Raw genomic sequence first — 25,947 nt, 5'->3', positions numbered from 1 at the left:
GTTTACACAAGCAGCCCAAATCGGATATTTTGCCCAATTATTGTCAAAAGGCCTCTTCTCAATGGTCAAACGAACAATAATTGGGCAACATATCAGGATTGGGCTGCCTCTGTAAATGCAGCCTCTGTGTCTGCCTTACCTAACTGGGCCCAAAGCTACCCAGATGATGTTAAACTGTGTAGGTTTAGCATGTACATGTATGATGCTATTCCGCTGCAAGGATTTACTCTGGTGTTTGGCCTAAAGACTCAGACTTTTGTGTTTGTAGAGAAGATTTTGTCACATCAAGATGTGTACTACAGGATGTGAATCCCACAATCCCATCAGAAAACAGCCCCATCCTGACCTTCTTGAGGAACTGATACAGAGAGGAAAAGCAGGCTAGCTACACTAGGCATATGGTGACACGTGCACATGTGACAGGACAAGGGCCTTACTTTAGACCATGGCTTAGTTTCAATGGGAAACTGACTAAACTGTGAGATGATGTGAGATACTTGTGGAGATAAGAGAGGGGGAACAACAGTGGAGACATGAGTCGTGTTTATTAGGGAACGCATCGGAACATGTTCTAGAACGATTCGCAACGAAAAAGATAAATTTGAGTTTCTTATTGGACAATTCCAGGTAGTCCCTCTCTGTTCCAATCCATTTTCTTCCGTTTGGTGCGTAATGAACATTACTCTTGATGAGGTCAGAGGTCAGGGATCGAGGGTCAGTCTCTCAGCAGTTGCAACTCTTCTCCCTCGGCTCCACCTCAATGTCCTCATCGCCCGGGTACAGGACCCTGGTAGTGAGGCCACTCTTCACCCCATCCCATCCGTCCCTCGTGGTGATCTGCCCCATCTTCATCAGCTCATAGATGTCCCTGCTGAGCAGCTGGAAGGCCCGGTCCACGTTGCTGTTGCACTTAGCCGACGTCTCCACATAGCGTATCCCCATCTCTGCCGCCAGCTGCTCAGCCTCGTCCTGCGTCACCTTCCGGTCCTTGTTAAGGTCGCTTTTGTGGCCAATCAGGATGTAGACCATGTTGTGCGGCAGGATGTGCTCGCTCACTTCCTTGTGCCACTCCCTCACGTGGTCGAAGGTCTTGTGATTGGTCAGGTCAAACACGAGGAGCCCGCCCACTGAGTTACGGTAGTAGGAAGTGGTGATGGACCTGGAAGATGGAGAATAGGAGATGTTACAATTCAGCTCTGATCCATAGTAAAATGTGAATTTAAACAATGCTGACTTGAATCTCAGTGTAACCCTGAACCAAACTACACTCATAGCATGACAACAAACATATAGGAGTTGGCAAAACAGCGTAACAAGATCCGCGACTCCTTGCAGGTCCAGGGAAAGACATTCATTGTGGCTTACTAAGGAATGATAACTGTACACACCTGTAGAGACAGTTCTTTCATGCCACTGAAAATCTATTTTAAGTGTGTACTGTGAACCTCTTATGGGAAAACAGTCTTTCTTCCATAATATTCTGTCAGAGACATCCAGGTTCGGGTTCAAGAGGAAAAGGAGATCTGAGAGCAGAGTCTACAAACACAGTTCTAATGCTCTTAGAGGAATAGTATCTGAGACTGGGGAATGAATTATGTTGTTAACATATTTTTTTCAACTACAAGTTACACTGGCTCCTGGATGGATACTGTATGTGCCTAGGCATGGCAGACTAGGCTACATAAAGGCACATTACTACATGTATGTAACAGAGAGAGCCATGCCTCGCTGATTCACAGGCCTTCTCAGCAGTAACAAACCACACTTGCAGAATAACCGGATTTGACTGTCATCCATCCAAAGACAGGCATCAAAACCGTCTTATCATTGTATTAAAAAAGGATATTTGTGTATTACACAAAACAGTATCAAGGCGAGGTTGTTGCCCATCATCGGTGAATGAATCCAACTGATGATGCGACACAATTGGATTAACGGCCTCCGTTATTGCAGTCGTACCGTAAAAAAAATACTGACGATGACTGACCTCGTTCCTCGTTTCTCTAATAATAAACTATTATTGTTATTATTACTGTTATTCGCCAAAATGGTAAACCGACCACAATAGATATTGTGAAGGCTGAGGCGTTTTAGTTATTTGATCCATATAGGCTAATTTATACTGATGGAAATAATGAATCAGTTGATCTTGTCAAAATATTATTGATAACATATATATATATATATATATATATATATATATATATATATATATATATATATATATATATATATATATATATATATATATATATATATATAGGCCTAGTATAACATGAATTGTCTATATCTCACCTAAATCGTTCCTGTCCAGCCGTGTCCCACAGTTGAAGCTTGATTTTAATCCCTGGCTCGATGTCTAGCGAACGGGCATAAAAATCAACACCGACCGTTGGATCCGCTACATCGCTGTAAATTCCATCTGTAAACCGCTTCAGCAAAGATGATTTCCCTACCGTCGAGTCTCCTAGCAAAATTATCCTGAATTGATATTGCCACAAAATATCCATGGCATGGCTAGAGATAGACCCAGAATGGTGGCGGTTCCGAAACAAAGCAGCGCAGCACGTTGTGTTTACAAAGCCAGTCACTGCTGCTGCCTACTGCCTTCTGGTCAGACAGAGATGAGAGTGCCAGCGAGCAAAGGGCGATAGTGCTGCAGTCATGTGATAGGCTACCTATGCACGGGATTTATTATAGGGCCTATTGCTTCAGAACACCACCATAAAAAGAAAACAACGTCACTTTATGTTATGACAATTCTATTGCTTTATTTTAATTTAGTCTAGCCTATGGGCCAATGCTACAAAGCGTCATTTCGATAAAGAAAGTATGAACCGTACGTGCATGATGAGGCCTATAAAGCGTAAAAATATAGTTAGATAGCACATGATAAGGCACGCTGTTATCCGACTCTCAAACTGGTGTGAAATGCCATGGAGCCTATGCCTCCATCTATAAATTGCTTATTGACTTGACATGGTCATGACGGCATAGCATGAGCTGTATGTTAAACCATTTAATGTGCTGTGCACGAATTGTGATACGCATTACATGGTAGACTATTGCATGTGTTGAATATGGTCGCTCGAAAGGCTATTCATTCCTGGCTTTTCAATTAGAACAGTGGTCGCAGCAGTCATGGAACTGTCCATGGTGCTGAAATGCTGAGACCTTTTTTTTTGCCGTTGGCACATCAGTTTGTTGTGTTGTTGACTTTGCTCATTTGAAATCTAGTTCTCACTTAGGCTTTCCTTACAGCATTGATTAGAGCAAATACTTTCAAAACTATTCGCCTACCAAAAAAATATACACCTCGATTGCATATATGGCCCACAGGCCTACATATCTATTTGAAAATCCTTGAAAATGAGACGTTTATCCCACTGACCTAAAATAATACAATCAACCTCTTGTCTTGGTCAGAACTGCATTGGCCAGGCGCAATAAATTAGTAAAAGCTTCAAGTGAAAAGGTTTTTAATTTGTTTGCATCTCTTCAAACCTCACATTTCTGGTTGGCTTTTCTATTTTTTTTAACCTGTCTATTTTCGTTGTATTATTTGTTCATTATTTGTTCGAACTGTTTTATCAGTAGCCAATGCATGCATTAGCTATCTAATTTATGCCACATTAAATAGCTTAGATAGCGGTCTATCGTTGAGAGGGAACCTCATATCCCATCATACATCTCGTCCATGTGACATATGTGGACCAATCGCCAGGTTGTCCCCCACTATATAAAGCAACCGACAGCGCATTATCAATCTCTTCAATTCAAGCTAAGTAGCAGCAATGGTAAGTCACACTCGAACCAATCATCACTCGGCGTGTCTGTTTTATATATGCGTGAAGATTGTTTTATTTGCTAATATCACATGTTTTGAGAGAAGCGCGTAGCCACGTGAATGTTAGAAAGCAGTTTCTGATATTTTGCTACCAGTACCTAGCTAGGCAAACTAGTTAACTTCCGGCGGGACCTGCACTTTCTTGTGACATAGTTGGTTATATAGCTAGCTGGTTAAGTTTAACTATGTATTTGTCAACCTTGTGGTAAAGCATATGTTAATCGTAAAGCTGTGCTATTTCAGGCAAATTTACTTACTCTTGCGAGACGTTTTTTTTGTTCGTTGACCATGCCAGTTTCCACGTGGCACTACTGCACGCGGCCCTTAACGATGCAGGTTCTTCACTATTCCGGTTGAATCTTTTAACAGCATTTAAACGGCGATCTTTAAGTTGTAAATTATACGTTTTTTTTTGGTTGAGTATTGACTGTTTTTATTTGAGTCATTCTTGCTGCATTCCATTTTGTACAGCGCAAGTCTACACCGCTGGCTAACGGTAGGCGTAATGTTACTGAGCGTACCGAGGTGTTTTTAGGTAGACTTCAACTCATACGATCAACCCTACTCGGCCAATATGGCTAATCACAGAGCTGGAATCTGTTCAACCACTCTATAAACACAGGCACCTATCGAAGCCGTTCCTGCTCATTTTATAGCAGACTCGGTCAACAGGATGCCAAAAACATTACTTTCACCGACGGTCGCTGTGCAGTTCGACAATAACTGACACCGCAACATTAAGGGGAAGGACATTCCATGTACAGTTGTTCATAGAAAATGTTAGTGTGTTGGTCACGATTGAGTAAGATGAGACTTCTAATTGGCTGGCTTCCCTATGCTCTAGGTCCATTATCTTCTGAACAAACCCTAGACGTGGATGATGAACAAATGGTTATGCCAAAGGTACATTAATTCTCGTTGATTTCAAGATTCACCCATCGACCCTCATTCTGGCTGTGATGACACACTTGCCCTCACTTAGAGGAGTGCCTCTATGCTGAGAACTTAGTACTCGTCTGAGCCAAGATTTGGTGTTGACTAAATTCAAGTTAATGTAAATGTAGGATTTAGACTACCGTATTTGCCTAATTGTAAATGTCTAATTCTCTATACAGGATTACAATGTCAGTCTGCAGGGGCTTCATAGGCCTGGATGAGAATGAAGTAGTGGACATTCTGATGGGAGGTAATTCGGGTGCCTATCAATGTGTTTTTGGCCTGCAACTAGCCCTCACTTATGATCCCTCGCTGATGGAAACTTTATTGTACTTGTCTGAGCCAAGACTTTGTATTGTATATTATGTGATTTGACTGCTGATAATGTGTAGCTTTTAACTTGACTAATTGTCAATGCTCTCTACAGGTGTACAACCTCTGCACAGACCAGTGGGATTGAGAATGAACCACGGGACATTCTAAGGGTAATTCAAAATGTTCCCCTTTCATTCTGGCTGTAATGACACTTGCCCTCACTGAGAGGAGTGCCTCGATAATGAGAACGCCGTAGTACTCAACTTCTGAGCCATGTCTATTGACTAATGTGTTTTGCTGTAAACATCCTCAAAGCTTTGGCACCGAATTGAGCCAAGCTTGACCGTCACTTTGTTTCTCATCAGTTATTGTGCGTATTGGAGGTGTGATTGAATGGCTGGTAAGCCCCTTGTGTTCAATGCTGCCTGGTCCCCATGGCGGCATGCTATCCTAAGGACCCGGGCTTTGCCTGTAGCCTCTGGTTCTCCAAGTGTATGCAAGATAAATAGGGAGTCTTTGACTGTCCTGGCCTCTCTGTGCCTGAGTTAGTCACTCTACTGTCATACAGATTAAATTGTGACTTTACACTAATGTTGCCTAGTTTCACGATCCTGCTTTTAGGTGGCTACTGAAACTTGTGCACTGAGTTTCTCTAATCATTAGTCTCTGCAGGTATGGAGGTACAGGTGTGCCTCAACACTGCTTGGACATGCACCAATCCGGGTTTTGATGGGTATGGCTGTCACTAGGTATATACTGACTTGTGTTTTCTGGATATTCTTTGGCGGGCATGGCGTTTTGATCAATGATACTGCTTATGGCTCATGCTGATATTGGACTTGGCTCAAAGCCAGTCCCTCGCTGTAATATGTATCAACTTTCATTTGCAGTTCTTGCAACTGGCTCTGGGTTATGTGACCAGCACTGACCAACTACACTTCCATGGTGATATGGCCCTATTCAAGGGTTTTAAGGTATGTCTTAAGCACAAGAGGCAACGCATCATTATCGGCCTTTTCACAGGCCCTGGTGTGTTCTGATCAATGATCGATACCTTTTAAAATGTGACTGTTGGATGAAACATGCGGATATGGGACTGAGATCAGAATGTCACCTTCAATGTCTATATATGATACATTGTTTCAGCCACTAAAGCAATACTTTTTTCATTCTCAGGTCTTGGTACACCAACCAAGTTGGATGAGGCCCCATCTGTACACCAAGATGTTTCCCTGGCTTGTCACTTATTGCTTATCGGTTGCATCGGGACATTGTTAGGAGACCTGTTCAGAATGTGCGAAATCGGTGGCTGACTAACTGTTCAATTGTGTGGGACTGTCTACAACCTGCAACCAACCTGTCCTGCATTTCATCAATAAATATAACAATCACCCTAAGTCAACTAATTAGATTCCAGCTTCGTTTAGACCTGAAGGTCTGACAAATTACACATAAATGCCATATAATGCTAAAACAGGTACATTCTGTCCTTCAGGGCAGAGCCCCACATTTGTGAAATAATTTGCCATTAATCTCTTTTCAAACAATGTAAATAAAGCTACAACCATGTCTTTGTTCTTGTGTCGAAATGCATGTTTCAGTGCGTTGTGGCAGGGCAGGAAATACAGAGCGGTGTACCGTGATTGACCTAGTGTTCTGTCATTCATGGACACATCACGAAGTCTAAGGGTGGTGCCATGGCATTACATTAGAAATGCTCAAGGCCATTGGCCACAGTGATGTTAACATGTACAGTGGCTTTGACTGGACTGATCAAATCAAATTTTATTTGTCACACATGGTTAGCAGATGTTAATGCGAGTGTAGCGAAATGCTTGTGCTTCTAGTTCCGACAATGCCGTAATAACCAAGTAATCTAACTAACAATTCCAAAACTACTGTCTTGTACACAGTGTAAGGGGATAGAGGATATATGAGTGATGGTACAGAGCAGCATAGGCAAGATACAGTAGATGGTATCGAGTACAGTATATACATGAGAATGTAAACAAAGTGGCTAGTGATACATAAGGATACAGTCGATGATATAGAGTACAGTATATACGTATGCATATGAGATGAATAATGTAGGGTAAGTAACATATATGATAGCATTGTTTAAAGTGGCTAGTGATATATTTGCATTTCCCATCAATTCCCATTAAAGTGGCTGGAGTTGGCAGCAGCCACTCAATGTTAGTGGTGGCTGTTTAACAGTCTGATGGCCTTGAGAGACTGTTTTTCAGTCTCTCGGTCCCAGCTTTGATGCACCTGTACTGACCTCGCCTTCTGGATGATAGCGGGGTGAACAGGCAGTGGCTCGGGTGGTTGATGTCCTTGATGATCTTTATGGCCTTCCTGTGACATCGGGTGATGTAGGTGTCCTGGAGGGCAGGTAGTTTGCCCCCGGTGATGCGTTGTGGAGAGCCTTACGGTTGAGGGCGGAGCAGTTGCCGTACCAGGCGGTGATACAGCCCGCCAGGATGCTCTCGATTGTGCATCTGTAGAAGTTTGAGTGCTTTTGGTGACAAGCCAAATTTCTTCAGCCTCCTGAGGTTGAAGAGGCGCTGCTGCGCCTTCTTCACAATGCTGTCTGTGAGTCGACCAATTCAGTTTGCCTGTGATGTGTATGCCGAGGAACTTAAAACTTGCTACCCTCTCCACTACTGTTTCATCGATGTGGATAGGGGGGTGTTCCCTCTGCTGTTTCCTGAAGTCCACAATCATCTCCTTAGTTTTGTTGACGTTGAGTGTGAGGTTATTTTCCTGACACCACACTCCGAGGGCCCTCACCTCCCTGTAGGCCGTCTCGTCGTTGTTGGTAATCAAGCCTACCACTGTTGTGTCGTTCGCAAACTTGATGATTGAGTTGGAGGCGTGCGTGGCCACGCAGTCGTGGGTGAACAGGGAGTACAGGAGAGGGCTCAGAACGCACCCTTGTGGGGCCCCAGTGTTGAGGATCAGCGGGGAGGAGATGTTGTTGCCTACCCTCACCACCTGGGGGCGGCCCGTCAGGAAGTCCAGTACCCAGTTGCACAGGGCGGGGTCGAGCTTGATGACGAGCTTGGAGGGTACTATGGTGTTGAATGCCGAGCTGTAGTCAATGAACAGCATTCTCACATAGGTATTCCTCTTGTCCAGATGGGTTAGGGCAGTGTGGTTGAGATTGCATTGTCTGTGGACCTATTTGGGTGGTAAGCAAATTGGAGTTGGTCTAGGGTGTCAGGTAGGGTGGAGGTGATATGGTCCTAGACTAGTCTCTCAAAGCACTTCATGATGACGGAAGTGAGTGGTAGTCGTTTAGCTCAGTTACCTTAGCTTTCTTGGGAACAGGAACAATGGTGGCCCTCTTGAAGCATGTGGGAACAGCAGACTTGTATAGGGATTGATTGAATATGTCCGTAAACACACCGGCCAGCTGGTCTGCGCATGCTCTGAGGGCGCGGCTGGGGATGCCGTCTGGGCCTGCAGCCTTGCGAGGGTTAACACGTTTAAATGTCTTACTCACCTCGGCTGCAGTGAAGGAGAGACCGCATGTTTTCGTTGCAGGCCGTGTCAGTGGCACTGTATTGTCCTCAAAGCGGGCAAAAAAGTTATTTAGTCTGCCTGGGAGCAGGACATCCTGGTCCGTGATTGACTGTAGACCCTGCCACATGCCTCTTGTGTCTGAGCCGTTGAATTGAGATTCTACTTTGTCTCTGTACTGACGCTTAGCTTGTTTGATAGCCTTGCGGAGGGAATAGCTGCACTGTTTGTATTCGGTCATGTTACCAGACACCTTGCCCTGATTAAAAGCAGTGGTTCGCGCTTTCAGTTTCACGCGAATGCTGCCATCAATCCACGGTTTCTGGTTAGGGAATGTTTTAATCGTTGCTATGGGAACGACATCTTCAACGCACGTTCTAATGAACTCGCACACCGAATCAGCGTATTCGTCAATGTTGTTGTCTGACGCAATACGAAACATGTCCCAGTCCACGTGATGGAAGCAGTCTTGGAGTGTGGAGTCAGCTTGGTCGGACCAGCGTTGGACAGACCTCAGCGTGGGAGCCTCTTGTTTTAGTTTCTGTCTGTAGGCAGGGATCAACAACAACAAAAAAGACCTGAGTTCAAGACAACTGTGGGACGATGACAGAAGCTACAACTGCAAAAATACGTTTTGAGCTTTCATTCAACTCAAATGGGAACTCTGCCCTCTTTCTAGCATTAATACCTTAAGGCATTCACATGATTCAGCAGTTCCCAGTGGTATTGAAAAGACCATGAATCCAGACAGACAATTTGCCCACAAAGGACTGCTGCACAACACAAGGGGGGTCTTGTATGCTGCTGCGTACTGTGCTCCTCACCTTTGGTCTATTTACCCTTCATTTTGCATACAACCTGTTTTGAGAAATGTAATCAAATATTTTAAGGGCTTTCAATGTCTGCTTATGGCCCCTTTATTTATCCTACGGTTCTGACTTGATGTACAGGGAGAACATTAAGAGTGACCCATGTTCTGAATTCTGTTGCTGTATAGTTCCTGAAGTGCTGACCAAATAGTTGACTACACCTGTCTTAATCAATTACAGATTGCCCCGTACAAACTACAGCATCAATATGTTGTCTGCGGGAAACCACTTTGGAAAAGCAGTAAATTAATCCGTTGAGAGCCAGGTGTAGCACTGGTAAGATGTTGGTGCAGCTTTATGTAGGCCCTAACAGTTTGTGGGCACTTATAGTGCAATTCATGTATTTAGTGTTGTGCAGTGGCTTTGCATGCTAAAATCGCCACTGGAACCTGAGCATGCCCAAATAAAGATCACACGTATCCTTAAGTCTGGAGTTCATGCTTTATTTGAATAGTTTTAGTAGGAAATTGCATGGCCTTTTCAGAGTAGGTCTAGTAAAAGGCTTTTCGGTGAATCTTATTTCATGGCTCTTTGAAAGCTCACAGCTTTCATTCTCTCCCAACTATACCAAGTTATTGTTAAATCAATACAGACCAAATTGAGGTGTAAAATTCTGACGGGCAGGTAACTTTTTTTCCCCCGATGTTCCAAACATTGCTCACCATGTTTGTCTCATCACTTCTAGATGAACAAGCTAGAGGAGCCATGGCTGCGTTTTGGCACAGGTACAGCCGATTTAACTTCCTAGCCAAAAATATCTAATTGATGGGGCTTTTTAATTATATTTTCCCCATAGCTTACCTGAAACAATTGGTCACTTAACTTAGTGTCTCCCTTTATAGGGGTTGATTAACACTACCTGCTATAGTTGACTAGTGCCAGTCCACAAACCTGAGGACACCACTGCTAAATGTAATTGAGTTGAATTAAGTACCCAATTTGCCTGGAACAGTCATTCCTATTCATTAATTCAACCCAATTTATACAAAATCTTGATCAAATGCCTAATGAGCAAAGCATGTAAAGGAGGATCATCCTGCTCTTCATTTCGGTACAGTAATCATAGAGATCTATAAACCTGTCTGGATTGAATTGAGGCAACATCACATGCAATCTTCACTGACAAAAGGGTTCAACATCCATTGTACTACCAGTAATATTAATTGTACATTAATATCATTTCACAAAGCAAATTCAGTGGCTGAGTAACAGTATCACATCAATATAAAACAGGTTGTACGTTCTTAACTCAATGAAACCAAAATACCCAGTCCCCCAGAATACTGCTATTACACAAGTATGCATAATATATGTCCAGAGATTGGACAAATCCTGACCAATCCATTGGTTTGTTCATCTTTCTTACAGTCCAGTCCTGTATGCTTGTCACTAAAATGCATACAATTCTACCTTGAAGTTATCAAGGGATTTTATTCTGGATAAATAAAGGTCGAAGAAACAGCAGTCACTTCCTTCTCAGACAAAGATAATTATACATATTCAAGACTGCATATAAATGAAAGTCACAAAATAACCATGTATTATACAGTTACATACTCAATGTACTATGATTGTCAAACAGTACAAAGAGTTCAATTTCATGATCGTTGTCACAAGCATATAGAAAAATACTAAACAATCCCTTTCAGTTCATCAGTTCAGGAAGGTCAGGAAAAATGTCTTTAAAAAAAGAAGCCATTCCATCCATTGACTTGTGACGATCCTCTTCATTGTTTCTTTCCCCCCTGCAAGAAAGGAAATGTTTGTGTGGGCAGATAAATGGTTCCAACAAATATGTTAGGAACTAGCTGCATGGTTACAGCCAAATATAGCCTTGATTAAGTTAAGTGGCCTGGAAACCGTACTGATTTCACAATCAGTTTGGATTCCAGGCTAGAAAAAAAAACATGTCAAAGAATAAAATGGTGCCTGATGAGTGATTGCAGGGTGTTTGTTTGTAGTGTTGTGGCCTACCTTGTGTTCCGCAGTCACATTCATTCCTGTGAGATGGAGCACTCAGCTATTTCGGAGTCTGGGGTGCTGCTGCCGCTCCGATCACTGTACGTGTCCCTACGGAAATGGGATTCATATACTTACGCCAACCTCTTCAACACAATATTTTGTATTAGAACGGCATACTGTTGCTATAAAATGTTTAAGTTCCACGGAACAATATTAAATTGAGGCAGTGCTTATAACTATGGGTGTCCATTCATTGCCAGCATGGCTGCAGTCTTTCTACAGCCCTACTGCTACATTTAACACAGGCCTACGACTCATTGATACTTGTATGGAATCATACTGATTCTAAGGGAATGTTCGGTGGTTACCGTGGAGACAGACGGCAGCCCTTGTGCAGGTAGCTCTGTAGTTTCCCGGCTGATGCCAGCAGGAGGCCAAAGTAGGGAGGCGATGGTTTGATGGGGCGAGAGGTGAACTCAGGATGATACTGCACCCCTACGAAATAGGGATGATCTGGAAATCCAGCAGAAAAGGTGCTGTAGTTCATGTTAGGTCTGGGTAAAAAGGCACGAGCAAACCTGACCAACAACCACGTAGAGCTAATCTTTTGTCCACCCATATACACATGATCTCTGACTCTCTCTCTCGCTCTTACCGTCTAGCTCGATGACTTCCATTCGCTCTCCTTCTATGTCTTGACCCACAAAGTGAAAGCCTTTCCCCTCAAAGTGCTCCTTCAACTCTGGGTTCACCTGAGACAGGAATAGGAAACAAGTTAAGCACACTGAACCACACCCACTATTGACATGTAGAGAGGGGATATACAGAGAGAGAAAGTGAACCTCCGACAAACCTCAAAGCGATGTCTGTGTCTCTCATCCACATACTCAACATCTCCGTAAAGTCGTCCTGCAATGAAACAACAATAAGCACAGAGCAGGTATATGGTGTGATTATGACGGTAAGCACATAGCAGGTATATGGTGTGATTATGACGGTAAGCACAGAGCAGGTATATGGTGTGATTATGACGGTAAGCACAGAGCAGGTATGGTGTGATTATGACGGTAAGCACAGAGCAGGTATATGGTGTGATTATGACGGTAAGCACAGAGCAGGTATGGTGTGATTATGACGGTAAGCACAGAGCAGGTATATGGTGTGATTATGACGGTAAGCACAGAGCAGGTATGGTGTGATTATGACGGTAAGCACAGAGCAGGTATATGGTGTGATTATGACGGTAAGCACAGAGCAGGTATATGGTGTGATTATGACGGTAAGCACAGAGCAGGTATATGGTGTGATTATGACGGTAAGCACAGAGCAGGTATGGTGTGATTATGACGGTAAGCACAGAGCAGGTATATGGTGTGATTATGACGGTAAGCACAGAGCAGGTATATGGTGTGATTATGACGGTAAGCACAGAGCAGGTATATGGTGTGATTATGACGGTGACTTTACTCTCAAAGTTCAGTCTCTTACTTAGAATACTGTTGTTGGTCTTGAAAATGGTCCGTCTCTTTCCCAGCCTCATGGTCCCGCCCATTTGCCCAGGATTGTGTTCTGGCATGTCAATCACCTAGAGCGAAGCAATAAAGGAATATATTTTTGTTTGTTGGCCTTTAGAACCAGTAAAGGGGAAGAGAGATCTTATGAATGTGGAACCTACCACAGGATGCTTTGATTCGGGATCAAACTCTGTTGAGTTGGCATCTTCCCATCCTAGCATGTTCCTGGCAAACTCACACACAGCCAGCTGCATCCCTAGACACACACCTGCAAACACATACCAGTCAGGTTAACACGGCACATACACTAAAGTATGTGGTCACTCATTCAAATTTGTGGATTTGTCTATTTCAGCCACACCCGTTGCTGACAGGTGTATGGAATTTAGCACACAGCCATGCAATCTCCATAGGAACACATTGGCAGTAGAATGGCCTTACTGAAGAGCTCAGTGACTTTCAACGTGAAACCGTCAGTTCGGCAAATTTCGGCCCTGCTAGAGCTCCCCCGATCAACTGTATGTGCTGTTATTGTGTGTACTACCACTTCGCTCAGCCACGAAGTGGTAGGACACACAAGCTCACAGAACGGGACAGCCGAGTGCTGAAGCACGTAAAAATCTCTGTCCTAGGTTGCAACACTCACTATCGAGTTCCAAACTGCCTCTGGAAGCAACGTCAGCACAATATCTGTTCGTTGGGATCTTCATGAAATGGGTTTCCATGGCTGAGCAGCCGCCTAAGATCACCATGCGCAATGCCAAGTGTCGGCTGGGGTGGTGTAAAGCTAGCCGACGTTGGACTCTGGAGCAGTAGAAATGCGTTCTCTGGGGTGATGAATAACGATGAATAACGCTTCACCATCTGGCAGTCCGACGGACAAATCCAGTTTGGCGGATGCCAGGAGAACGCTATCTGCCCCAATGCATAGTGCCAGATGTAAAGTTTGGTGGAGGATAAATAATGGCCTGGGGCTGTTTTTTATGGATCGGGATAGGCCCTTTAGTTCCAGTGAAGGGAAATCTTAACGCTACATCCTACAATGACATTCTGTGCTTCCAACTTTGTGGCAACAGTTTGGGGAAGGTCCTTTCCTGTTTCAGCATGACAATGACACCGTGCGAGGTCCATACAGTAATGGTTTGGAATAACTTGACTGGCCTGTTCAGTGACCCTGACCTCAACCCCATTGAACACCTTTGGTATGAATTGGAACGCCAACTTCGAGCCAGCCCTAATCACCCAACATCAGTGCCAGACCTCACTATTGCTCTTGTGGCTGAATGGAAGAAAGTCTCCGCAGCAATGTTATAACATCGAGTGGAAAGCCTTCCCAGAAGAGTGGAGGCTGTTATAGCAGCAAAGGGGGGACCAACTCTATAATAATGCCCATGATTTTGGAATGAGATGTTTGACGAGCTCGTGTCCACATACTTCTGGCCATGTAGTGTACATGAAGGATTATAGGAATAGAAAGCTTTAATGTTTTCCTTTCTGTAAAGATTATTGCATCATCATGACTGCCTGCCACTGATACAGCCCATTTGGTACCTAGGAAGGGTTTCTTCTGTTTGCGTGCCCAGTTGATAGCCTGAATCTTCCCTTCTGTCCCTCTGACTCCAAACCCTCCAGGTACCAGGATGCCACTGTGGAGAGAAACACCATAATGAACATATAGACTCACTATACTGGCCCGCTTCACTACCAGTACAACAGAGTCCAACTGATCCCCCTAACTCAGTGTTTCACAAAACTCTTCTTGTACCCAGCCACTTCTACTTACTTGAAGTATTTAAATTCAAGCATACCTGATTCAACTGGATAAATCAGGTGTGCTGGTACTGAACTACCGTAGGTAAAATAAGTTGAACTAGCTGGGGGTACAAGAAGCGGATTGGAAAACAATGCCATAGCAGGTGCCTGGACTCTACCATACTCACTCAGCACTGCAGAGTTTTTGCCACGCCTCGTGGTACTTCACGGGCTCCTCCGTCAGTGTGTTTGGCTCCAGGTCTGCTGAGTCAATATACTGAGAGAGAGAGAGAGAGAAATGTGGGGAGAGAGAGAAGGGGGAGAAGCGACAAGCGGTTGCTATTTTAGGCGTCTCAAGACACATGATAGGACGTATCTTATCCTAGTTATGACATGACTGCACAAACAAATAGACTTCAACATGCATTCACCCTGTATATCTCCAAAATAAAAACCTGTTCCTGAGGTCATCAAAGCCAGAGTAAAAGTATAATTTAGCCTCGCTGTATAAGAAACAAAATAGAAAACCTGTGCACGGCAGTGCATCTTCAAGGTGCTTGTGGTTCTACGGCTGGTTTCTCCAGACAAAGATTAAGCGTAATCTTTTCTACATTGAAGATGTTTCTTATTATATGTCCAGGAAACGGGCATGTAGTGCCTTCCAAGTGTGTAGCTTGTACAAGTGTGTAGTTTGTTCGTGTTTACCTTGATCTCCAGTTTATGGTTGATGGCTAGGGCCGAGTGTTCCAGAGCTTTGATGACTGACGCGTAGGAGTCTGTGAACTTGGTGTATTTCCCCACCAGGGCTATAGAACACTGCTCTAGGAGCCTGTCTGACCTGGGATTCAAACACACACCACAGGCAAGGTTATATGCCGCGTTCAAAACAACTGGGAACTCAGAAATCTCAGACTTCAGTGCACTCAAGACAACAGGGAACTGTTGAAACTAGCTCCGGCTGAGAAAATTTTTTTTGAACGGTCATCCAACTCGTAATTCCAAGTCGGATACTCTGACATCTTTCTAGGGCTCTGACATGAAGATCACTGATGTCATGATTTGACCTTGTTTCTTTCTTCGAGTTCCCAGTTGTCTTGAAAGGACCAATAATCTGAATACAGGTCACTCCATGGTGCTGCAAAAGAGCAGGTGAATAGGCATACAGTATATCTATTTCTCACCCAGGCATGTTCTTTATCAAGGGTTCAAATCAAATTTTATTGGACACATACACATGGTTAGCAGATGTTAATGCGAGTGTAGCGAAATGCTTGTGCTTCTAGTTCTGACAGTACAGTAATATCTAACAAGTAATCTAACAATTTCCCAACAACTACCAAATACACAAATCTAAAAAGGGGTGAATGAGAATATGTACATAAAAATATATGGATGAGCGATGGCCTTAGCGACATAGGCAAGGTGCAATAGATGGTATAAAATACAGTATATACATATGAGTAATATAAGATATGTAAACATTATTTAAAAAGTGGCATTGTTTAAAGTGACTAGTGATCCATTTATTAAAAGTGGCCAGTGATTGGGTCTCAATGTAGGCAGCAGCCTCTGAGTTAGTGATTTCTGTTTAGCAGTCTGATGGCCTTAAGATAGAAGCGGTTTTTCAGGCTTGGGCCCAGCTTGATGCACCTGTACTGACCTCGCCTTCTGGGTGGTAGCAGTGTGAACCGGCAGTGGCTCGGTGGGTTGTTGTCCTTGATGATCTTTTTGGCCTTCCTGTGACATCGGGTGCTGTAGGTGTCATAGAGGGAAGGTAGTTTACCCCTGATGATGCGTTGTGCAGACTGCATCACCCTCTGGAGAGCCTTGCGGATGAGGGTGCAGTTGAAGGCAGTGCAGTTACCATATCAGGCTGTGATACAGCCCGACAGGATGCTCTCGATTGTGCATCTGTAAAAGTTTGTCAGGGTTTTAGGTGACAAGCCAAATTTCTTCACCTCCTGAGGTTGAAGGGGCGCTGTTGCGCCTTCACCACAGTCTGTGTGGGTGGACCATCTCAGTGGTAGGTAGCCTTGTTCTCAAATTTCTTTGTTAAAATCCACAGCTGCAATAAATGCAGCCTCAGGATATATGGTTTCCAGTTTACATAGAGTCCAGCGAAGTTCCTTTAGGGCCGTCTTGGTGTCTGCTTGAGGGGGAATGTACACCGCTGTGGCAATAACTGATGAGAATTCTCTTGGAAGATAATATGGCCGGCATTTGATTGTAAGGAATTCTAGGTTGGGTGAGCAGAAGGACTTGAGTTGCTTTATGTTGTTATGATTACACCATGAGTCGTTAATCATCAAGTATACACCCCCGCCCTTCCTCTTCCCAGAGAGGAGTTTCTCTCTGTTGGCGCGATGCATGGAGAAGCCTGGTGGCTGAACCAATTCCGACAACATATCCCGAGAAAGCCATGTTTCCGTGAAACTGAGAATATTACAATCTCTGATGTCTCTCTGGAAGTCAACCCTTGTTCGAATTTTATCTACCTTGTTGAGAGACTGGACATTGGCGAGTAGTATACTCGGGGGCGGTGAGCGATGTGCACATCTACGGAGCCTGACCAGGAGGCCGACCCGTCTGCGGCACCGTTGTTTTGGGTTGGCTTCTGGGATTAGGTCCATTGACCTGGGTGGTGGTCCAAACAGAGGATCACCTTCGGGAAAGTCATATTTCTGGTCGTAATGTTGGTAAGTTGAAATCGCTCTTATATCCAATAGTTCTTCCTGGCTGTATATAATAATACTTATGATTTCCTGGGGTAACAATTTAAGAAATAATACATAAAAAAACAAAATACTGCATAGTTTCCTAAGGACTCGAAGCGAGGTGACCATCTCTGTCGGCACCATCTGGTTCAAACTCAAATGTGGTGGGTCTAAATCAGGGCTGTTCAATTCCGGTCCTGGAGGGTCGAAACATCTGTTTGTTGTTTCTACCTGGTAGTTAATTGCCCTCACCTGGTGTCCCAGCTCTGAATTAGTCCCTTATTCGAAGGACCGACATTGGACAGCCCTGGGCCCGGTTTCCCAAAAGCATCTTAAGGCCAATTCATCATTAGAACCATTGAGCTCAATGGGTCTAAATAATTGAGTGCTACCAGTCCCAGTGATTGCCTGCCCGCACACCTAGCAGACACACCAACCCACCTGTCAGACATCTCCTTCCACTTGGTAAGCATCTTCCTGGGGCGTGTCTCTATAGGAAGGTCTAGTCTCTGACAGAAGTAGCCTACCACCCCCTGGTCCTCCAGCAGCAAAGGCACTCTGTAGATGGACGACACGTCTGCCACGCAGATCACCTAGGGGAGGAGAGGAGAAAAGAGCATACACTCAGGCACAACTAGATGTTTCACTGGATCTTCCTCCATTCATCTCTCCTCGCATCCTTCTCAAAAACACAGATGGAAAAGTCAATGGGGAGGAACCTTGAATATTTTCCCCCAATACGGTTGGGAAGGAGGCGAGGAGATGGGATGTGAGGAATCGCTGGGAAGACTTATTGTGCCAGTGTCGCGTTTTCATCCTAGTGTGTGGCTGTAGGATCAGGTCTTACCTGTTCAGGTTCTACGTGACAGAACATGGAGATCTTCTCTTTGACAGAGTTCTCCAGGGGAGTGGAGCAGCGACACATGATCTGGAGGGAATTGAGAACACAATTAGCTAACAGGCAATCCTTAAACACTAAATCTATAAAATGGACAGAAAAGTGGTTATGACTGTCATACCTTGCCACACTTAAGAGATGGTAGAAACTTGGTCAAATTTAAACTCACCAGATCAGGAGACAGGCCCAGTCCCCTGAGCTCTCTGACACTGTTCTGAGTAGGCTTGGTCTTCTGCTCTCCTGTGGCACTGGGCTGTGGTACCAGGCTGACGTGGATGTTACAAAAGTTCTCCCTCTTGACTTTAAACTGGAACTGCCTGAAGGCTTCGATGAAAGGCATGCTCTCGATGTCTCCCACGGTGCCTCCTAGCTGCACACATAAACAGACATACCGGGAAACACAATTACACAGGAATACAACTAGTAACAACCCAGCCTGAAATGACTCCTCAAGTACATATGCCACACTAATATCAAACCAAGAAAGGGTATCAGAAAGTTATTGATATACCCTTTTACCATAATATTTTACCTCGATGACACAGATCTGAGGCTCCACACCGTCATCGTCAACAGGTACTCTAGCCTGGCGCATCACCCACTCCTGGATGGCATCAGTGATGTGGGGCACCACTGCAAAGGACACACCAAACAGGGACAGTTAGTCTGGAGATGCATAGAAAATTACACAAGAGAACTTGATATATCATATCCTTCCTCTTTGGTTCTTCGTAGGATATGGGACAGAGGTCAGAACTGCCATGCCAAAAAATCTAAATCAAATTCACCTCAACTATTCAACCAAGATCTGAACTCCCATATGCCCAGTCTCTCTCCCACCATGACTTGGTTTTACCCTGTACAGTCTTTCCCATTCCCAGGTAATCCCCTCTCCTCGTTATTGACAGACTGGTAGATCTTCCTCTAACCCCTGGTTATACTGGTTCTCCCCCAGTCATCCCAGGCTTATTCCACACCGTCTTATAGGTAGTCTTACCCTGTACAGTCTTCCCCAGGTAGTCTCCTCTCCTTTCCTTGTTGATGACAGACTGGTAGATCTTGCCAGTGGTCAGGTTGTTGTCTTTGGTCAGTCTGATGTCCAGGAACCTCTCGTAGTTCCCCAGGTCCAGATCCACCTCACCCCCATCATCCAGCACAAACACCTCACCTGGAGAGAGACCAGAGGAACAGGGTTAAAACCCCTCACCTGGAGAGAGACCAGGGGAACAGGGTTAAACCCCTCACCTGGAGAGAGACTAGGGGAACAGGGTTAAAACCCCTCACCTGTAGAGAGACCAGAGGAACAGGGTTAAAACCCCTCACCTGTAGAGAGACCAGAGGAACAGGGTTAAAACCCCTCACCTGTAGAGAGACCAGAGGAACGGGGTTAAAACCCCTCACCTGTAGAGAGACCAGAGGAACGGGGTTAAAACCCCTCACCTGTAGAGAGACCAGAGGAACGGGGTTAAAACCCCTCACCTGTAGAGAGACTAGAGGAACGGGGTTAAAACCCCTCACCTGTAGAGAGACCAGAGGAACAGGGTTAAAAACCCCTCACCTGTAGAGAGACCAGAGGAACGGGGTTAAAAACCCCTCACCTGTAGAGAGACCAGAGAAACGGGGTTAAAACCCCTCACCTGTAGAGAGACCAGAGGAACGGGGTTAAAACCCCTCACCTGTAGAGAGACCAGAGGAACGGGGTTAAAACCCCTCACCTGTAGAGAGACCAGAGGAACGGGGTTAAAACCCCTCACCTGTAGAGAGACCAGAGGAACAGGGTTAAAAACCCCTCACCTGTAGAGAGACCAGAGGAACGGGGTTAAAACCCCTCACCTGTAGAGAGACCAGAGGAACGGGGTTAAAACCCCTCACCTGTAGAGAGACCAGAGGAACGGGGTTAAAACCCCTCACCTGTAGAGAGACCAGAGGAACAGGGTTAAAAACCCCTCACCTGAAAGAAGTAGGGGAGTGGCATGGTTAAAACCCAACACACAAACACCTGATTCTGCTAATTGTATTTGATGTTCATGTCTCCATCTGTATGGATGTTGATCTAAACTCAGCAAAAAAAGAAACGTCCCTTTTACAGTACCCGGTCTTTCAAAGATAATTAGTAGAAATCAAAATAACTTCACAGATCTTCAGTGTAAAGGGTTTAAACACTGTTTAAACAATTAATGAACATGCACCCTAGGAACGGTCGTTAAGACACTAACAGCTTACAGACGGTAGGCAATTAAGGTCACAGTTATGAAAGAGGCCTTTCTACTGACTCTGAAAAACACCAAAAGAAAGATGCCCAGGGTCCCTGCTCATCTGCGCGAACGTGCCTTAGGTATGCTGCAAGGAGGCATGAGGACTGCAGATGTGGCCAGGGCAATAAATTGCAATGTCCGTACTGTGAGACGCCTAAGACAGCGCTACAGGGAGACAGGACGGACAGCTGATCACCCTTGCAGTGGCAGACCACGTGTAACAACACCTGCACAGGATTGGTACATCCGAACATCACACCTGCGGGACAGGTACAGGATGGCAACAACAACTGCGCGAGTTACACCAGGAACGCACAATCCCTCAATTAGTGCTCAGACTGTCCGCAACAGGCTGAGAGAGGGTGGACTGAGGGCTTGTAGGCCTGTTGTAAGGCAGGTCCTCACCAGATATCACTGGCAACAACGTCGCCTATTTGCACAAACCCACCATCGCTGGACCAGACAGGACTGGCAAAAAGTGTTCTTCACTGACGAGTCACAGATTTGTCTCACCAGGGGTGATGGTGGTAGTCGCACTTATCATCGAAGGAATGAGCATTACACCGAGGCCTGTACTCTGGAGCGGGATCAATTTGGAGGTGGAGGGTCTGTCATGGTCTAGGGTGGTGTGTCACAGCATCATCGGACTGAGCTTGTTGTCATTGCAGGCAATCTCAACGCTGTGTGTTACAGGGAAGACATCCTCCTCCCTCATGTGGTACCCTTCCTGCAGGCTCATCCTGACATGACCCTCCAGCATGACAATGCCACCAGCTATACTGCTCGTTCTGTGCGTGATTTCCTGAAACACAGGAATATCCGTCTTCTGCCATGGCCAGCGAAGAGCCCAGATCTCAATCCCATTGATCACATCTGGGACCTGTTGGATAGGAGGATGAGGGCTAGGGCCATTTCCCACAGAAATGTCTGGGAACGTGCAGGTGCCTTGGTGGAAGAGTGGGGTAACATCTTACAGCAAGAACTGGCAAATCTGGTGCAGTCCATGAGGAGGAGCTGTAGTGCAGTACTTAATGCAGCTGGTGGCTGTTACTTTTGATTTTGACCCCCCCTTTGTTCAGGGACACATTATTCAATTTCTGTTAGTCACCTGTCTGTGGAACTTGTTCAGTTTATGTCTCAGTTGTTGAATCTTGTTATGTTCATACAAATATTTACACATGTTAAGTTTGCTGAAAATAAACACAGTTGACAGTAGGAGGACCTTTCTTTTTTTTGGCGAGTTTAGATTATTGCTGTACACTTCTGCACACACACACAACACCAAGATTAATTCCTAGTAACATTTATTGCATGGCAATAACGTTATATGATTCTGACTACTGTGCTTCAGGAGAGTCATTCCATAACAAACTAAGAATAGCACTTGGGAGGCCTCATGGCATATAATACCTTTACAGTGTAGTTTTTGACCTATTTTAGTTAGTTAGCAGTTTCTTATGTTTCATGATCCCGGACTTACTCTTGAGAAGCACTGGTGTAGATCATGTATTAGATAAAACTATTTTGTGAACAGAGTTACACCGCATACACAACACAGATGTCATAAACTGATGGGACACAGAACATAGAAATAGAATGACATTGTCATAGAATTCACTCTATTTCTATGATACAGAACATTTCCTGGACTCACCGTGCTCGTACGGAGAGAAGGTCCCAGCGTCTATGTTGATGTAGGGGTCGATCTTGATGGCAGTGACGCGCAGACCACATGACTTGAGAATGGTTCCCACGCTGGAGGCGATGATCCCCTTCCCGATGCCAGAGATGACGCCACCAGTGACCAGGATGTACTTCATTGTGGCACTGGGTAGGAGTAGGGCTGTGGAGGTCATTACATTTTATCAGCTGGTTTTTGTCACGCAAAATACATCCGTTCTCACGGTAACTGACCGTTAATTAACAACATGTTGAGCATCTCCAGGCCTCCATGCATACAAGCCACTGATGTGTGCTTTTGGAACATCTACATTTTAAAAAGTCTAATAAATCAATTTAATATACACCATCACAATACATCCATTATGTATTTTATTCAGCTCTAAAGAAACATTGTGATATGAAGAAAATGTATTTCAGAAGAACAGAATATGAGTTGGTCTACTGTATGTTATCTGGCTATGTGCCATGCCATAGACTGTAGGCTTGTTCAGTTAGCAGACAAGATATGTTTATAGTCCCGTGGCATTATTTTATATTATATGATTTTATAGTAAGAAGAATATAATTGAACTTAGCTGAATAAAACAGAAAGGATATTTATCCCATTCCAGAGCGAGTGTGCATATGAAGTGGCTATGTTGAGTGTAAAAGTGATCATTTGAAACAGGTCCTATATGCTAGATTTAGAGTTATTTGGCAACTTTAGTTGTGAATGATACAAACCTTAGAATGCCTTAGAAATCAAAACATATATGGGCTGCATGAAGCGACTAGAGACTATTGATGACTTGAGAAAGTCGCTAAAAAAGCTTTACGCTCTGTTCATTGCCTCAGGTTGCACACGCTGTTCTCTCTTCAAATGATCATATTTTCACCCATCAGACTTCTCAATTTAAATCGTCTCTACTAATATGTAAAATGAGTTTTGATTTAGAATGGTCTATTATCAGATGTGAAGGAACTGGAGCAGAGGGGAAAAGACATGTCATCCTTATGCATGAATAGTGAATGAGACCGCTTTCCCTCCTGTTTGTTTCTCAATCATGCTGGGTAGGCTACCCGTTATTTCACTCCATACATCAACCACTGTTTGAGGAGCACCAGCTATTTCATTAAACTGTTGACACCCCCTCTCTCTGCGCTCTAAAGAAAGGAATGAAGGAGAGAGGGGAGGAGATGGAAACGCATGGTGGTGAGATATGATGTAGCTAAAGGTAATGTCAGCCTATTAATTATGAAAATATAAAACATGCCCAATTACCAGTCTATTCAAAACCAAATTCACTATAATTGTAGGCCAACTCCAAGTTTGATTAATGTAGGTTACCAACTATGTATCAAAGAGATTAAATCAGCTTTTTTTATCTTTATTTTACTTCAGGTTTTCTTTCAGGATTGAGCTCATATATAGGCCTATGCATAAGCTAATATACATGTGTGCTTTGAATTAATCATCACCTGAGAAAGGCTGTCCATTTCATTATGTTAGGCTTTGAAACAACATCCACAAAGACCATGTTTTCCACTCAATTCCAACCAGTTGTTAAACTTCTGTCTTCAAATTGATCAATCACAGTGAGGTGAGTTTTAAAAGTATATACTGTTTTGATAAGTGTGATTTTCGATTCCATTTGCATTGATGTCAGAGTGGTTCGAGGGACAACAGAGCCCTGAGTGGAGTGCCAGGCCATTAGCGACCTGATGATCGTTAGCGAGGGTACTACTAACGTATGTCCAGAGTACATAAAAGGCGATTAACTGGACTCAATGGTCACAATAGCATTTTACTGCGGTCATGGCTGTGGGTGAGGCGGTAAGGTCACCTCAACAGCTCTAGGTAGGAGACAATAATACTCAGTTGATCGATTTACAGTATCTACTTGAGGCGCCAGGTAGCCTAGAGGTTGGAGGTGCGCTATAGCAACTGGAGAATTCCGGATTCCTATCGTTCTGTCCACGTTATCACTGACCATGCGCGCGGAGGTACAGAACATGCAATAGAGAAGGCGCGCGCATCTGAGGAATCACGTTACTTTTTCGCTCATTTAATTTTAACTTTTTAAATCTAGCTATTTTCAGTAAATGCAACAACTTAACGTTATAACTGTTTTGGTCGTTGAAAAACATCACACCAGTTGTAACACGAGTTACCTAGAGGTCTTGCAACATATAAAGTCACGTTAGCTAGTTACTGGGCAGTTAGCTTTAATAGCTAGTTATCTAGCTATCCTATCCCATTAACAATGGCTGTGAGCCACACTAGCTGGCCAGCGATCTAAACTGAATCCAGCCAGTGCACGAATCGATGTACCACGCGCCCAAACCTACGTCCGATTACAGTGCGATAAATATATCAAATGCTGACTCCAAGGACTGCATCACATGTCAACTGAGCTAGCAAGGTAACAGTAGGCTACATCAGGGCTGCAGTTATGTTCACAAAGCATGTTTTTCAACTCACCAAAAATAAATGGTGCACTGCGGTCAAACGGTAAGTCTTCGAACTTGATTTTAAATTGTCAATGTATAGAACATTGATTTTTTTCCCTTCAAATCTCTAATAAAAATAAAAAAACTAATTGATTTAGAATGTAGCTAGCTACCATCCATCCACTCCAACACGTGTTGATTGGCCAATCTAATACTACCAGAGCCGTACAGAAAAGACAAACCGGTATGAGTGGTCGAGGACACCAAGATTGCGTAGGATCTGCGCATGCACCACGCTGGAAACGTAAATATTCTTCTTCTGCACGTGGCAGACTAGACGCTGTGTTGCGTATTGCTGCCTTTCGCAGGTCGGAGTGCGGATTGCCCAATTTGGTCAACCCCCCAAAAAGGGAAAAGAGGAATGGGAACATCTTGAATTCCACCACCATCGAACCCTGTACCTAAGCACTATCCCCCAAACCCACCACCCCTACCCCACTACTTTGGCCCTAAATAATCCTAAACCAGGCTGTCCGCCTGGGAGGAATGGGACCCCTTCTCTCAAAACTTTCTGTAGATCTTCTGCACTAAAATTTCCCACAACCAAATATTTCTCTGCTGCTGCAACTACCACATCTATCTAACGTGATTTCCGCTCCATCAATGCAGTGCAGTTGATCACCATGGCTATAAATGGAAGAAATCCAACCTTACTAAAATTCATCCTCTCTGGCTTTCTCTCTTCAGGCCTAGTCAATGGGAGCCTCCCAGTTGACTTACCCTTGGGCCTCTCCTCTACTCTCTTCACTGCCTCAGCATAGGAAACTTTCTGTCCCACAAACACTGGCTCAACCGATCTCGAGATGCATGGGCCCCTCACAGTTGGCACACAGTGCTTTCTCTATACCAGCTGTACACTCCCCCTGACTATGCCCTCCTGGACACACTCACATTGTGGGATCTCCCTTCTCCACACTGCTGTGTCTGAATCCTTGGCACCTAAAACACCGAAATGGGTTCGGAACCTAGACTGTCACAGAATAGTAGCAAATATAACCTAACCTGACCTTATCAGGAAGAAACTATGTGTCAAAGATCAACAAGACAGACAGGGTATTCTCAGTCTTGCCATTGCCACCGGTTCTACGTCTCAGCAAACAGCGGGCGTCACAAACACTAGGAATATTCCTTTTCATTTGATACAAGTCTACACTCAATGCTACCCCTCGGATCACCCCTTTAACCAG

At 44.3% G+C, this 25,947-nt stretch overlaps 2 protein-coding genes, 1 long non-coding RNA gene and 4 other non-coding genes across 8 annotated transcripts; 5 read left to right on the top strand and 2 right to left on the bottom strand.

Moving 5' to 3' along the window:
* Positions 1-528: 528 nt before the first annotated feature.
* On the bottom strand, positions 529-2,601 carry LOC139391873 (ras-related protein Rab-39B-like). The gene is made up of 2 exons (XM_071139483.1): positions 2,296-2,601; positions 529-1,159 (listed from the first exon to the last, which is right to left on the bottom strand). The coding sequence occupies exons 1-2, from the start codon at positions 2,508-2,510 to the stop codon at positions 724-726; spliced, it is 651 nt and encodes a 216-aa protein (XP_070995584.1). The 5' UTR covers positions 2,511-2,601; the 3' UTR covers positions 529-723.
* Positions 2,602-3,767: 1,166 nt separating this feature from the next.
* On the top strand, positions 3,768-6,667 carry LOC139392026 (uncharacterized). The gene is made up of 7 exons (XR_011629632.1): positions 3,768-3,797; positions 4,692-4,750; positions 4,963-5,033; positions 5,211-5,268; positions 5,771-5,847; positions 5,989-6,072; positions 6,275-6,667. It is a non-coding gene; the product is annotated as an uncharacterized lncRNA (long non-coding RNA).
* LOC139392483 (small nucleolar RNA SNORA16B/SNORA16A family) lies at positions 4,466-4,602 on the top strand. Its single transcript, XR_011629694.1, has one exon. It is a non-coding gene; the product is annotated as a small nucleolar RNA SNORA16B/SNORA16A family (small nucleolar RNA).
* Positions 4,797-4,873, top strand: LOC139392481 (small nucleolar RNA SNORD103/SNORD85). The gene has a single exon (XR_011629692.1). It is a non-coding gene; the product is annotated as a small nucleolar RNA SNORD103/SNORD85 (small nucleolar RNA).
* On the top strand, positions 5,294-5,374 carry LOC139392482 (small nucleolar RNA SNORD103/SNORD85). Its single transcript, XR_011629693.1, has one exon. It is a non-coding gene; the product is annotated as a small nucleolar RNA SNORD103/SNORD85 (small nucleolar RNA).
* Positions 6,134-6,206, top strand: LOC139392479 (small nucleolar RNA SNORD99). The gene has a single exon (XR_011629690.1). It is a non-coding gene; the product is annotated as a small nucleolar RNA SNORD99 (small nucleolar RNA).
* A 3,252-nt stretch (positions 6,668-9,919) lies between the features above and the next one.
* On the bottom strand, positions 9,920-24,973 carry LOC139391850 (CTP synthase 1). 2 transcript variants are annotated; one of them, XM_071139443.1, is made up of 17 exons: positions 24,732-24,973; positions 22,242-22,430; positions 19,330-19,500; positions 18,865-18,965; positions 18,502-18,702; positions 18,282-18,362; positions 17,876-18,027; positions 15,426-15,558; positions 14,909-14,997; positions 14,520-14,614; positions 13,130-13,236; positions 12,943-13,039; positions 12,308-12,363; positions 12,110-12,206; positions 11,823-11,967; positions 11,467-11,562; positions 9,920-11,237 (listed from the first exon to the last, which is right to left on the bottom strand). In XM_071139443.1, the coding sequence occupies exons 2-16, from the start codon at positions 22,405-22,407 to the stop codon at positions 11,487-11,489; spliced, it is 1,767 nt and encodes a 588-aa protein (XP_070995544.1). In that variant the 5' UTR covers positions 22,408-22,430; positions 24,732-24,973; the 3' UTR covers positions 9,920-11,237; positions 11,467-11,486. The 2 variants fall into 2 exon arrangements, with proteins under 2 accessions (XP_070995544.1, XP_070995545.1); XM_071139444.1 differs by having other exon boundaries at positions 23,729-24,910.
* Between the last annotated feature and the right edge of the window lie 974 nt (positions 24,974-25,947).

This window comes from Oncorhynchus clarkii, chromosome 32, assembly GCF_045791955.1.
Source record: "Oncorhynchus clarkii lewisi isolate Uvic-CL-2024 chromosome 32, UVic_Ocla_1.0, whole genome shotgun sequence".
In the NCBI taxonomy this organism is placed as follows: domain Eukaryota; kingdom Metazoa; phylum Chordata; class Actinopteri; order Salmoniformes; family Salmonidae; genus Oncorhynchus; species Oncorhynchus clarkii.
Note: the sequence above shows the minus strand (reverse complement) of the source record. Positions and strands in the feature narration are given on the sequence as shown.